General features: G+C 40.7%; 2 protein-coding genes across 2 annotated transcripts; both read right to left on the reverse strand.

Moving 5' to 3' along the window:
- Nucleotides 1-2637: 2637 nt before the first annotated feature.
- LOC106087519 (uncharacterized) lies at nucleotides 2638-4440 on the reverse strand. Its single transcript, XM_013252577.1, has one exon. The coding sequence runs from the start codon at nucleotides 4438-4440 to the stop codon at nucleotides 2638-2640; it is 1803 nt and encodes a 600-aa protein (XP_013108031.1).
- A 6831-nt stretch (nucleotides 4441-11271) lies between these two features.
- On the reverse strand, nucleotides 11272-13092 carry LOC106087518 (uncharacterized). The gene has a single exon (XM_013252576.2). It carries the CDS (start codon nucleotides 13090-13092, stop codon nucleotides 11272-11274), a length of 1821 nt encoding a protein of 606 aa, XP_013108030.2.
- Between the last annotated feature and the right edge of the window lie 1598 nt (nucleotides 13093-14690).

Genomic DNA, 14690 nt, shown 5'->3' on the forward strand with positions numbered 1-14690 from the left:
CTCAGAAATGGCTGAACCGATTTTCTTGAAATTTTCACAGATGGTGCATAATGATTCCGTGGTTAAAATAGGGTACTAAATTTTTTGATATCTAAAGGGGGGTGGGGCGGTCCCTCCCCATTACCCTAATTTTCAGAAACGCCAGATTTCGGAGATGGATGTTATACCCTAAAAGTAGTAGCATCCTAAAATTAACAAGTAAAAAGTCGTTAAGTTCGGCCGGGCCGAACTTTGGACACCCAAAGGCTTTGGCAGATATATCTAAATCTGGACCGATCTCTGCCATATTGCAGAAGTATGCCAAGGGTCTTAACTTAACTCACTGTCCCAAGTTTCGGCGAAATCCGACAATAAATGCGCCTTTTAAGGACCGAAAACCTTAAATCGAGATCGGTCTATATGGCACCTGCATTCAAATCTGGACCGATGTGGGCCAAATTGAAGAAGAACATCGAAGAACCTAACACATCGCACTGTCCCGAATGTAGGCGAAATCGGATAATAAATGCGCCTTTTATGGCCTCAAAACCTAAAACCGAGAGATCGGTCTATATGGCAGCTATATCCAAATCTGAAACGATCTGAGCCAAATTGACGAAGGGTGTCGAAGGGCCTGACACAACTCACTGTCCCGAATTTCAGCATAATAAATGTGGCTTTTATGGGCCTAAGACCCTAAACCGGAGGATCGGTCTATATGGGGGCTATATCTAAATCTGAACCGATCTGAGCCAAATTGACGAAGGATGTCGAAGGGCCCTACACACCTCACTGTCCCAAATTTCAGCAAAATCGGCTAATAAATATGGCTTGTATAGGCCTAAGACCTTAAACCAGCCGATCGGTCTATATGGCGGCTATATCAAGATATAATCCGATATAGCCCATCTTCGAACTTAACCTGCTTATGGACAAGAAAAGAATCTGTGAAAATTTTAGTTCAATTTCTCTATTTTTAAAGACTGTAGCGTGATTTCAACAGACAGACGGACGGATGGACGGACATATCTAGATCATCTTAGATGTTAACGCTGATCAAGAATATATGAATATACCCCCATCCTTCTGTGGTGGGTATACAAATTTGGTATTCAAATTTCTGATGGGGTATCTAGGGGGGCCGCTCCACCCTAACACCTACCAAACATATATTTAAACCAATCACTACAATATGGGACTCAAATGAAAGATATTTAGGATAAGAAAACGTATCTGATATCCAATTGTAGGACCAAGTGTTAGGGGGACCACCCCAACCCCCAAAACACCCCTAAATCGGACAAAATTACCGACCATGGCAATATGGGACTCAAATGAAAGGTATTTGCGAGTAGAATACGAATCTGATATCTAAATGTAGGACCACGTTTCTGGGGGTCCACCCCTTCCCCAAAACACCCCCCAAACATGACTTATTTACTTACCATGAGATTATGGGTCTTAAATAAAAGGTATTTGGGTGTAGAACTTGAATCTGATATCCAAATATGGGACCAAGTATTTGGGAGGCCGTCTCTCACCTAAAACATCCCCCAAAGGGGACAAGTTTACGACCATAGCAATATGGGGCTCAAACGTAAGGTCTTTGGGAATAAAGCAAGAATCTGATATCAATATTCTGGAAAAGTGTCTATGGGGTCACCCCACCCCCACAACACCACCCACATATTAAGTATTTGCTGACTATTGCAATATCAGACTCAAATAAGAAGGTTTTTAGAGTAGAACACGAATCCGATACATATTTTCAAGGCCAACTCACTGAGTAGCCGCCCATCCCCCAAAGCACCCCCAAGCCGGTCATGTTTGCCGACTATGGAAATATGGGACTCAAATTAAATGTTGATATTAGATGCGTGGTCTACTCCCACATAGATCAACATTAGGGACCAACTATCTAGGGAACGTTCCACCACCATAACAACCCCCAAATAGGACGTATTTGCTCACCAAGACAATTTGGGTCGTAAAGAGAGTGGAAGTAAATATTTATAGTTTTTAAGGCCAATACCCCAAACCGGACATATATGCTGACTTTTGCAATAAGGAGTTTAAATGAGATTAGGAAACGAATTTCATATGCAATTTTGAGGCCAATGGCAATGTGGGGTTCAAATAAATTATATATAGATATATGAAAATAGAGCACGTTGCTGTTATATTTTCCGGGCTTAGTGCTTGGGGGACCACCCCAATCCCCAAAATACCCCTAAATCGGGCATATTTACAGATCATGTCAATGTGGAGCCTAATTGAAAGGTATTGGGGGGTAGAGCATGAATTGATACCCAATTTCAAGACCGCTTTTCTGGGGGTCTACCCCTTTCCCAAAATACCCCACAAACAGCAATTTTTTTTGTGACCATCGCAATATGGGACTCAAATAAAGGTATTTGGGAGTAGAATACGAATTTTTTATCCAAATGTAGCATCATGTATTTATTGCATCACCCCTTCCCTTTCAGCGGAGCGGGCCCTGTCCAGCTAGTATAGAATATAAGTAAAAAAATAATTTCGGTGCTTTCTTTTATTTAAAGTAAAAAACCATTTACGATTACATTAAGAGTATTGAAGTGTTGAAAAAAAAAAACGAAACTATTACAACATTTGAGGTATTTTCTTTAAAAAAAATAGTTTTTAGTCCAAGAATCTGGTCGCATTGTAATGCCAAAATTCAGCCAAAAATACTGCTACGCTTATACCCAATCCTATTATCAAAATAATCCAGATCCAGTAGAGATCACTTGCAGTCATCGCTTGAACCTTCTCTTCGGCATTTTCATTAAACAGGGAGATTTTCTTCTGTTTCACCATATCGTTAAAGGTGCTTGCATACCATGCATGCACCAAGCCCATGGCATTCACTTGCTGCACCAGATAATCCATGGGCTCTTTATATTGAGAATTTGGTTGCAGATGAATTGAAGCAGGTATTAAAAGAAAAACCGTCATATTCTCATAGGTGCAGAAGAGCTTTTGGTTAAAGTTTTGCTGCTTTAACTCCAACAAACGCCAGAAACTCGAAAAGGCAAAATAACCGGTTGAGGTATTGAAGTTGAATCGCATTTCATCATATTGGGTAGCATTGTTGGTGGTGATCAGTGATCTGAAAATCTCCAGCAAAGTGCCACCCATTAGATCGAGATCACTTTTTAGGATATTGAGTTTCAAGGGTGAGTTGCGAATATCCATCAATGTTTCGATTTGCCTGTGATACGGGTGACTGGTGAAGAGTGAGTTCATGGTAGCCGAAAATTGGCAGGTGATATTGATGCCCAAAAAGGATAAAATAATGTAGATCAATTTCAAAACTTTCCATGGTGAATTTCTAGCCACAAAAGATTGCCCCAATACTGCTGGTAAAACTCTATGGCTGAGCAGCACATCAGAAGTTGCCATAATGCCTTCCAAGAGATAGTCTACCAGCGAGTGTAGCAGGGAGAAGAGCACGGTGCAGAAGATAATCAAACCAAAGAAACGCACATCCAATAAAACGCTGAATACTTCCTTGAGCGTCAGCTGCTGGGCGCAGGGCACAAACAATGTGCCATACTCATATTGAAAGTGGTATGAACGATGTTGCCATTCCTGGTGTGTTTTTGACATAATCGTCGTCATGGGTATATCGATCAAATTGTCATCTACTAAGTAATTAACTGCCATAAAATGGCTGACTTCTCCCAATTTGACGGGCTTATACCACTGAAGTGAGGCATTGAAATGTTGGGCAAAAAGTAAGATCAAGCGGGCCACATAGCCATTGACTTTTAAATTTCCTGCGGCATCCAGGTACAAAAAGGACTTTGGAATAGCCTGATCGCTGTGGGTTCTTATAGTTATATTTTGCATGTTAAGCCAATGAAGGGGAAAATATTCCTGGGACTTTGGCTGCCTGGTATTGCTGAGCCAATGGTAACTGGGATACGGCTTTAGCTGTTGATATACGTTAGGCAACTCCTGCAGCTCATACACAAATGTTAGCAAGACATTTGTCATTTTGTACCTTTGCAACAAGCCCAAAGTGGTGTTCATGAAATCCTTTTGATCCTCAACCTCCCAGGCCCACAGCAGAATTCTTACATGCCGCAAAAAATGCAATGTTCTAGCGGTGACCTCCATCAAATCTCCATCCAATACGCTGTTCATTGTGATAATCACCAGAATATCAGAATTAAATTTCTCTTTGTAGGCAAAGGCTTGAGAAGTTTGTAAAAGCACTTTGGGCTTGGGAAATCTTAAAACGCTCTCCAATCTGCTATCAACACCAGCAATAGGATGTGCCACAAGTAAGGTGTCAAATGGGCGTTCTTCATGTATGTCGTCTAACCATTTCGCCAGGTTATTCCCAGGCAATGAAGACTCGCCTATGGTTAGCTGGCAACTACCGCCGCTAAGCAAACAAACTAAAAGTGCTATGTGGTATAGCCTGAGTGAAGACATTTCAAATGTACACTTGCCAGTTTTGGACTAAACGAAAATGAAGATTCGTTTTGAGTTATGTTAGACTTTGTGACATTCACTGCAAACAATGATTATTAGGCAGCAATAACTACAATTTCGTGGGTATTACCAAATTGTAGTTATTGGCTATAGAAATTTGAAAAATGACATTCTAATTTGCATTTCAATTGTTTGTCATAAGCAGAGCTGCGGAGTCGGAGTGGATCAATTTTGTCTGAGTCGAGAAAATTATATCGGACAAAAATGCTTCGAAAAAAAAATTAATTTCTAAAAATTTTTTGGAATAAATAAAGCAAAACGTTCTTCTTATACCCACCTTCTTCTTCTTATACACCACCACTGTGGTACAGGGAATTATAAGTTTGTACACTTGTTTGCAACGCTAAGAAGGAGAAGAGCTAGACCCATTGATAAGTATAGCGATCGACTCAGAACCACTTTCTGATTCGATTAAGCCATGTTCGTCTGTTAGTCCATGTGTTCGAATCGTCACAAAATTTTCCACATGTCATTTTTTTAGCAAGGACAAACGCTATTGACTTCGGTAAAAATCTGTCCAGATTTAGTTATAGCTCCCATATATATGTATCGCCCGATTTGCACTTAACTACAATTTTCAACTGATCTGCACAACATTTGACATCGATTATTTTGATCTTGATCTGATCTTAACATATATGCAAGACTTCATCAAAATCGGTTCAGATTTAGTTATAAATAGCACCCATATATTGGGTTGCCCAAAAAGTAATTGCGGATTTTTTAAAAGAAAGTAAATGCATTTTTAATAAAAATTAGAATGAACTTTAATCAAATATACTTTTTTTATACTTTTTTTCTAAAGCAAGCTAAAAGTAACAGTTGATAACTGACAGAAGAAAGAATGCAATTACAGAGTCACAAGCTGTGAAAAAATTTTTCAACGCCGACTATATGAAAAATCCGCAATTACTTTTTGGGCAACCAATATAAGTATCGCCCGATTTGAACTTAAATGGCCGTAGTAGCTACAATTTTTATCCGATCTGCACAAAATTTTGCACAGAGTGTTTTGTTACTGATCTTAACATATCTGCAAAATTTCATCAAAATCAGTTCCGGTTTAGATATAGCTCCCATATATAGGTATCGCCCGATTTGCACTTAAATGGCCGTAGTAGCTACAATTTTCAACCGATCAGCACAAAATTTGGCACAGAGTGTTTTGTTTCTGATCTTAACATATATGCAAGATTTCGTTAAAATCGGTTCAAATCTGAATATAGCACCCACACATATTTATCGCCAGATTTGCACCTATATAGCCATAGTAACAACAATTCTCAAACGATCTGTTTGAAAGTCGGTTAAATTCTTGAACGAACCAAATTAGACCATATATTTGGATATAGCTTAGAGCTTATAGAGAACGATCTGCCGATAAAGGGACTGGAGCCCATAAAGGTTTATTATACCCTCCACCATAAGATGGGGGGTATACTAATTTCGTCATTCTGTTTGTAACTACTCGAAATATTCGTCTGAGACCCCATAAAGTATATATATTCTTGATCGTCGTGACATTTTATGTCGATCTAGCCATGTCCGTCCGTCTGTCCGTACGTCCGTCCATCCGTCTGTCGAAAGCACGCTAACTTCCGAAGGAGTAAAGCTAGTCGCTTGAAATTTTGCACAAATACTTCTTATTAGCGTAGGTCAGTTGGTATTGTAAATGGGCCATATCGGTCCATGTTTTGATATAGCTGCCATATAAACCGATCTTGGGTCTTGACTTCTTGAGACTATAGAGTGCGCAATTCTTATCCGATTGGAATGAAATTTTGCACGACGTGTTTTGCTATGATATCCAACAACTGTGTCAAGTATGGTTCAAATCGGTCCATAACCTGATATAGCTGCCATATAAACCGATCTTGGGTCTTGACTTCTTGACCCTCTAGAGTGCGCAATTCTTATCCGATTGAAATGAAATTTTGCACGAAGTGTTTTGTTATGATACCCAACAACTGTGCCAAGTATGGTTCAAATCGGTTCATAACCTGATATAGCTACCATATAAACCGATCTTGGGTCTTGACTTCTTGAGCCTCTAGAGGGCACAATTCTTATCCGATTTGAATGAATTTTTGCACGAAGTATTTCGTTATGATATCCAACAACTGTGCCAAGTATGGTTCAAATCGGTTCATAACCTGATATAGCTGTTATATAAACAGATCTGGGGATTTGATTTCTTGAACTTCTAGAGGGCGCAATTCCTATCCGATTTGGCTGAAATTTTGCATGACGTATTTTATTTTTACTTTCAACAACTGTGTCAAATAAGGTTCAAATCGGTTCATAACCTGATATAGCTGCCATATAAACCGATCTGGGCACTTGACTTCTTGAGCATCTAGAGGTCGCAATTATTATCCAAATTGCCTGAAATTTTGTACGATGGATCCTCTCATGACCATCAACAAACGTGTTTATTATGGTCTGAATCGATCTATAGCCCGATACAGATCCCATATAAATCGTTCTCTCTATTTTACTTCGTGAGCCCCAATGGGCGCAATTCTTATACGAATTGGCTGAAATTTTACACAGGTCTCCAACATATAATTTAATTGTGGTCCGAACCGGACCATATCTTGATATCGTTTTAATAGCAGAGCAACTCTTTTCTTATATCCTTTTTTGCCTAAGAAGAGATGCCGGGAAAAGAACTCGACAAATGCGATCCATGGTGGAGGGTATATAAGATTCGGCCCGGCCGAACTTAGCACGCTTTTACTTGTTTTTTATCCGATTTCGCTGAAATTTAAAACAATGAGTAGTTTAAGGCCTCCCAACATTCGACACAAATATGGTTCAGATCGGACTTTCTTTAGATACTAGCCGGACCGGGCCCGCTCCGGTGCGCCTTCTTTGACTCTCTAATATCTTTTTAGGGTGAGGACACTTCGCCCTGAATGCGGATATTGAATTCATGTCATTGTAGCCTATGACACTGAACGCATTCGAATCCTCGCGAGAACATCGGACAAAGCGGTGTTTATGTCCTCTTAATGTTGGCGACATTTGTGTGGTAAATGTCATGTATGGTCATTTAAAAAATTTTCTCCAAAAGATGTCGCACTGCGGGATGCCGTTCGGATTCGGTTATGAAAAAAGATCCCTTATCATTGAGCTTGAACTTGAATCGGAAAGCACTCATTGATGTGTGAGAATTTGTCCCTTCTCCTTTCCTGGTGGCAATGTTCTTCCTTAGGGTAATGTTCTCATTAGGGAAGGGATGGCACTTCAGACATTTCGACTCAAATATGGATATCAAATTCGTGCTGCACTTCCAAACCCCTTTCCAAGTACCACTGGGTACTTGGACCCAAATTTTAATACCATATTCGGTATTCAAGTTTTAGTAACATATTCGTATTCTACTCTGCAATACCTTTCATTTGATACCTATATTGTGCGGATCCGCCCACTATTAATGTTGGGTTGTGTTTTTGGGTTAAGGGGGAGGGTCCGTCCCCCTTCCAATATCGAAAAATTACATAGCCCACTTTTCCTTCCAGACAAACCTACACAATATGGGAAAATTTCGAGAAAATCGGTTCTGCCGTTTTTAAGTCTATACGGAACAAACAAACCGAATTCCATATATCCGCGATTGGCTAATGTGCCCATTTTGTGTGTTTTTGTGGGGGTGGGGTGATCCCCCTGTACTTCGACATGAATTTGTATGCCAGATTCGTTATCTACTCCCGCATACTTTTCATTTGATACCTATATTGTCGTTATCGGTCCACTTTCAACTTAAATATGGATCAGTTCGGTCTTTATTCAGGTATAGCTATTATATACACCTGTCGCTTATTTAGGATCTTAAGCCCATAAAAGCCGCATTTATTACCCAATTTCGCTTACATTTGAAAATGGGGAGGTGCTTTAAATCTCCCGATATCCGACTCAAAAATGGTTCAGATTGGACTTTATTTATATATTGCTGCCATACAGACCGATCTTCCGATTTAGGGTCTTAAGCCCATCAAAGCCGCAAGCATTATCTGATTTCGCTGAAATTTTAAGTACGGTCCAGATTGGACAATATTTAAGAATGGTCCAGATTGGGCAATATGTAGATATAGCTGCCGTATGGACCGATCTGACGATTAAGGGTCTTAAGCTTTTAAAAGCTTCATTAATTACCCCATTTCGCTGGAATTTGACACAGTGAGTTGTTTAAGCCTTCAGTCATTCGACTCAAAGATGGTCCATCCGACTCAAACATGGCCCAGATCAGACTATATTGAGATATTGTTGCCATATAGACTGATCTTCCAATTTAGGGTCTTAATCTCCAAAAAAAAGGGACGACTTCGCTGAAACTGTGACTTGCAGAATTCTGATCCGATTTAGCTATGTCCGTCTGTCTGTCCGTTTGTCTGTCCATGTTAATTTGTGTACAAACTACAGGTTACTACAGGTTCGTTCGCATCCTAACGCGACTACGCAACTAGTTCGCATCCTAACGCGAATGGACAACTGGTTCGCATCTTAACGCGACTTGGCAACTTATTCGCATCCTAGCGCTGGCTGATTCGTTCGCATTCTATTGCGATTCGTTCCCATTTTAACGCGACTAGGAAACTAGTTCGCATCCTAACGCTGATTCGTTCGCATCCTAACGCGACTGGGAAACAAGTACGCATTCTAAATGGACTGGTCAACTGGTTCGCATTCAAACGCGGCTGGACAACTGGAACTGGCAACTAGTTCGTAACCACACGCGACTAGGAAACTAGTTCGCATCCTAACGCGAATGGACAACTGGTTCGCATCCTAACGATGATTCGTTCGCATTCAAACGCGGCTGGACAACTGGTTCGCATCCTAACGCGACTAGGCAACTGGTTCGCATCCTAAAGCTGATTCGTTCGCATCCTAACCCGACTGGTCAATTAGTTCGCATCCTAACGCGACTAGGAAATTGTTCGCATCCTAACGCGAATGGACAACTGGTTCAAATCGTAACACTGATTCGTTCGCATCCTAATGTGACTAGGGACTAACGTGACTGGGCAACTAGTTCGCATTGGACAACTGGTTCGCATCCTAACGCTGATTCGTTCGCATTCTAACGCCGACTGGGCAACTGGTTCGCATCCAAACGCTGATTCGTTCGCATTCTAACGCCGACTGGGCAACTGGTTCGCATCCTAACGCTGATTCGTTCGCATTCTTAAGCTATTCGTTCGCATCCTAACGTGACTAGCCAACTAATTCGCATCCTAACGCGTCTGGGCAACTAGTTCGCATCCTAAAGTTGATTCATTCGCTTCCCAAAGCGACTGGGCAACTGGTTCGTATCATAACGCATCCTAATACTGATTCGTTCGCATCGTAACGCGACTAGGAAACTAGATCGCATTCTAGTGCTGATTCGTTCGCATACTAACGTGACTAGGCAACTAGTTTGCATCCTAACGCGACTGGGCAACTGGTTCGCATCTTAACGCGACTGAGCAACTGGTTCGGATCCTAGCACTAATTCGTTCGCGTCCTAATGCTGATTCGTTCGCATCCTAAAGCAACTAGGAAACTAGTTGCCATCCTAAAACGACTGGGCAACTATTTCGTACCCTGATTCGTTCGCAATCTAACGCGACTGGGCAACTGATTCGCATCCTAACGCGACTGAGCAACTGGTTCGCATCCTAGCGCTGATTCGTCCTCATTTTAACGCGACTAGGAAACTAGTTCGCATCCTAACGTGACTGGGCAACTGGTTCGCACCTTAACGCGACTGAGCAACTGGTTCGCATCCTAGCGCTGATTTGTTCGCATCTTACCGTTGATTCGTTCGCATCCTAACGCAACTAGGAAATTAGTTCCCATCCTAACACGACTGGGCAACTATTTCGTACCCTAACGCTGATTCGTTCGCAATCTAACGCGACTGGGCAACTGATTCGCATCCTAACGCGACTGGGCAACTGGTTCGCATCCTAACGCGACTGAGCAACTGGTTCGCATCATAGCGCTGATTCGTTCGCATTTTAACGCGACTAGGAAACTAGTTCGCATCCTAACGATGATTTGTTCGCATTTTAACGCGACTAAGAAACTGGTTCGCATTCTAACACTGATTCGTTCGCATCCTAACGCCACTCATTCGCTTCTGTACTGTATTTCACACCCCTTTTCCCTTAACTCTGCTCTTGTCTTTCCAGACCAGAACCAAGGTAAAGGTGATATCCGCGATGTGCGCATAAGCCATCTCTATGCGAGTAAGCCCACCGCCTGAAGACAACCGAATTCCGAATAATCCGAATACAAGCTAAATCCTCAACCGCCGGATAACGCAAACAGCCCAAACCGTCCAAAAACCGAAGAAACCGACTGGATACCGAATCTACCCAAACGAACAACACCCTACAGCAAGCATCTGTCGGCTAAAGCGCACGTTACATTGTGATAAAAAAAAATTTTAAAAATCAATTGCTCGGAGTCGACTATGGAGTCAGAGGTGATCAATTTGCCCGGAGTTGGTGACGAATTAAAAATTGCTCTACTCCGCAGCTTTGGTCATAAATCATGGAATAGTAGATTCTGTATTTTGCCCCCAAATCCGTTATTGCTAATGAAACATAAAAAAATTCATTTTGGTGCTCGTTTTTATTTCAAGCAAAGTGCCAATGCATTCATATTGGGTGCAAAACATTATCAAGGAACTAAGAAATGAAAAAAAAAGTTTTAAACATATTCTGTACAAAGTTGGCCAACTTGCAATCATTCCTCAATAATATATGAGATTTTTTTTTAATCTGAGAATCTAGTCCCCTTGTTATGCCAATGTTCTGCCAAAAATGCCGCAATGCCCATACTCAATCCTATTATCAGAATGATCCAGGTCCAGTAGAGATCGCTTGCAGTCATTGCTTGAACCTTATCTTCGACATTCACATTAAAGAGAGCGATTTTCTTCTGTTTCACCATATCGTTAAATGTGCTCGCATACCATGCATCCACCAAACCCATGGCATTGACTTGCTGTACCAGATAATCCATGGGTTTTTTATATGGCGAATTCGGTGGCAGATGAATTGCCCAAGGCAGCAGAAGATAAACAGTCATATTTTCATAGCTGCAAAATAACTTTTGTTTAAAGTGCTGCTGCTTTAACTCCAACAATCGCCAGAAACTAGAGGAAGTAAAATACCCGGTTGAGGTATTAAAATTAAGGCGCATTTCATGATATTGAGTATCATTATCGCTGGTAATCAAAGATCTAAATATGGGCAGCAAAGTGCCACCCATAAGATTGAGATCGCTTTTTAAGATATGCATTTTCAAGGCCGAGTCGCGTATATCAGTCATTGTTTCGATTTGTTGATGATAAGGATGACTGGTGAACAGTGAGTTCATGGTAGCCGAAAATTGAGTGGAAATATTGAGACCCAAGAAGGATAAAAGAATGTAAAGCAATTTCAAAACACTCCAGGGCGAATTTCTAGCCACAAAAGATTGACCCAAAATGGCAGGTAGAACTCTATCACTGAGCAGCACATTCGAAGTTACCATAATGCCTTCGAAGACGTAGTCCACTAGAGAGTGTAGCAGCGAGAAGAGCACGGTGCAGAAGATGATCAATCCAAAGAAACGCACATCCAATAAGACGCTGAACACCTCTTTGCGAGTCAATTGCTGGGCACAGGGCACTATTAGCCTGGCATTTTCGACTTGATAAAAATATGAGCGATGTAGCCATTCGTCAGTGCCCAATGTTGCTGACACCACCATGGTCATGGGTATATCTATCAAATTGTCATCCACCAATTTATTTATCGCGATGAAGTGACTAACTTCTCCTAATTTTGGTGGTTTATACCATTGCAGACTGGCATTGAAGTGTTGGGCAAATAGTAAAATCAAGCGAGCCACATAGCCATTAGTTTTTAGATTTCCCTCTGCATCCAAGTACAAAAAGGACTTTGGAATTGACTGATCGCTGTAGGTTCTAATCGTAACATTTTGCATGTTATGCCAATGAGGGGGGAAGTAATCTTTGGTTGTTTGATTCTTGGCAATCCTTAGCCAATGGTATACAGGATAAGGCTTCAGTTGATAATAATGACTAGGCCATTCTTTTAACTCATATAGAAATATCAATAGGACATTTGTCATTTGGTGTTTGTGACATAATCCCAAGGAAATATCTTGAAAATCCTTTTGATTGAGAACATCCAAGGCCACTAGGAAAATTCTCACATGTCGCATAAAATTCAATGTTTGTGCTGCATTCTGCGTTAAATCATCCTGCACTTTGTGTGTCATGGAGATTATCACTAAAATTTCCGAATTGTATAGCTTGTGGTAAGCAAATCCTTGAGTTGATGTTAACAAAACTTTGGGCTTGGGAAATTCCAAAATGCCTTCCAATCTAACATCTAGGCTAGAGTTTGAATAAGCCACAAGTATAGTGTCAAATGAATGTTCTTTATGAATAATCTGCAACCACCTTTCAAATCTATGCTCATGTTTTGCAGCAGGAAACGAAAATCCCTTTAAAGGTGAAGTGTAACTACCGCTGAGTAGCGAAACTACCAAAATTCCTGAGTACAACATATTGTGAAAAGACATTTGTAATGCACACCGGTAAGTTTTGTACTAAATATATGGGATAGCTTTTTTGCTTCTCTTCGAAATCTTTCAATCCCTCCTCTGAACTTCATATCATAAACAATGATCTAATTGATACCTTCGTTATGTTAACAACACCCATTTTTGAAGAAATGTTAGAAATTGTCCTGTGGCTTATGCGTCTATCAAGTTAGAGAGTAAGATAATTTCTTTGCTTAATTCGCTCATTCCAACAATGATTTAGATTCATTTCTGAAACACTTCGTTAGGCCAACCAAAATTGTGCATTTCTGGTTGTTAAAAAACTTGTAAGAGCTGCAAATGGTAACTTTCCCACAACCATTCCCCATTAAGGAACCGCAGCAAATTTTCTTCCTATCAATGAATGCTGACATTCTACGTCATCCAACAGTTAAAGGTACAATGAACTACATTGAAAACTATTTGAAAATATGCAAGGTAAGGGAAAAGTCAGGTAGTGCCGACTATGCAATAACACTGCATCTACCCTATGAGGGTAAATTGGACGACATATTTGGAATATGTAACTAATTCTAAACCGATTATGATTAAATTTGCAAGAAGTATTCCAATGGATTGCAAAAGCTAGTAAGGTAGGGCAAAAACAGGGCGCCGACTAATACCATTCACCAACGACTACCTACTACTTTTAAGCACTAGATCATATTATATAGACGGTATGTATGGCAGCTATGGCTTAATTTGGTCAGATCTGAATTTTGCATACCAATTGAAATAGCAACAAGTAAAAAGGCGTTAAGTTTGGCCGGGCCGAACTTTGGATACCCACCACCTCGAGTATATATGTAAACCACCTTCCATCAAGATATGGTGAAAATTGCATACCTCATGTCCCAAAGCAGTTATATCGAAATATGTTCCGATTTTGGTTCAAAAACTAATAAGTACAAGTCATTGTTCAATTGTGTATAACAAAATATTGGTCTTTTTAGTAGCTCTATCTAAATCTCTATCCAAATCTTGTTCGATCTAGACCATATTGCAGAAATATGTGAAGGGGCTTAACTTAACTCTCTGTCCCAAAATTTCGGCAACATCGGGCAATAAATGCGCTTTTTATGACCCCAAAACCTAAAACCGAGAGATCGGTCTATATGACAGCTATATCCAAATCTGGACCGATCTGGGCCAAATTGACGACGAATGTCGAGGGGCAACTCACTGTCCCAAATTTCAACAAAATCGGATAGTAAATGTAGCTTTTATGGGCCTAAGACCCTAAATCGAAAGATCGGTCTATATGACAGCTATATCCAAATCTGGAGCGACCTGAGCCAAATTGAAGAAGGATGTCAAAGGGCCTAACACAACTCACTGTCCCAAATTTCAGCAAAATCGGATAATAAATGTGGCTTTTATGGGCCTATGACCCCAAATCGAAGGATCGGCCTATATGGGAGCTATATCTAAATCTGGACCGATCTGGGCCAAATTGACGAAGGATGTCGAGGGGTCTAACGCAACTCTCTGTCCCAAATTTCAGCAAAGTCGGATAATAAATGTAGCTTTAATTGGGCTTAGACCCCAAATTGGAGGATCGGTCTATATGGCAGCTA

Source organism: Stomoxys calcitrans, chromosome 3 (genome assembly GCF_963082655.1).
Source record: "Stomoxys calcitrans chromosome 3, idStoCalc2.1, whole genome shotgun sequence".
Lineage (NCBI taxonomy): Eukaryota > Metazoa > Arthropoda > Insecta > Diptera > Muscidae > Stomoxys > Stomoxys calcitrans.

Excerpts from the sequence above, each read along its gene's own strand:
- LOC106087519 (XM_013252577.1), bottom strand. The coding sequence starts at position 4,440 with ATGTCTTCACTCAGGCTATACCACATAGCACTTTTAGTTTGTTTGCTT.
- LOC106087518 (XM_013252576.2), bottom strand. The coding sequence starts at position 13,092 with ATGTCTTTTCACAATATGTTGTACTCAGGAATTTTGGTAGTTTCGCTA.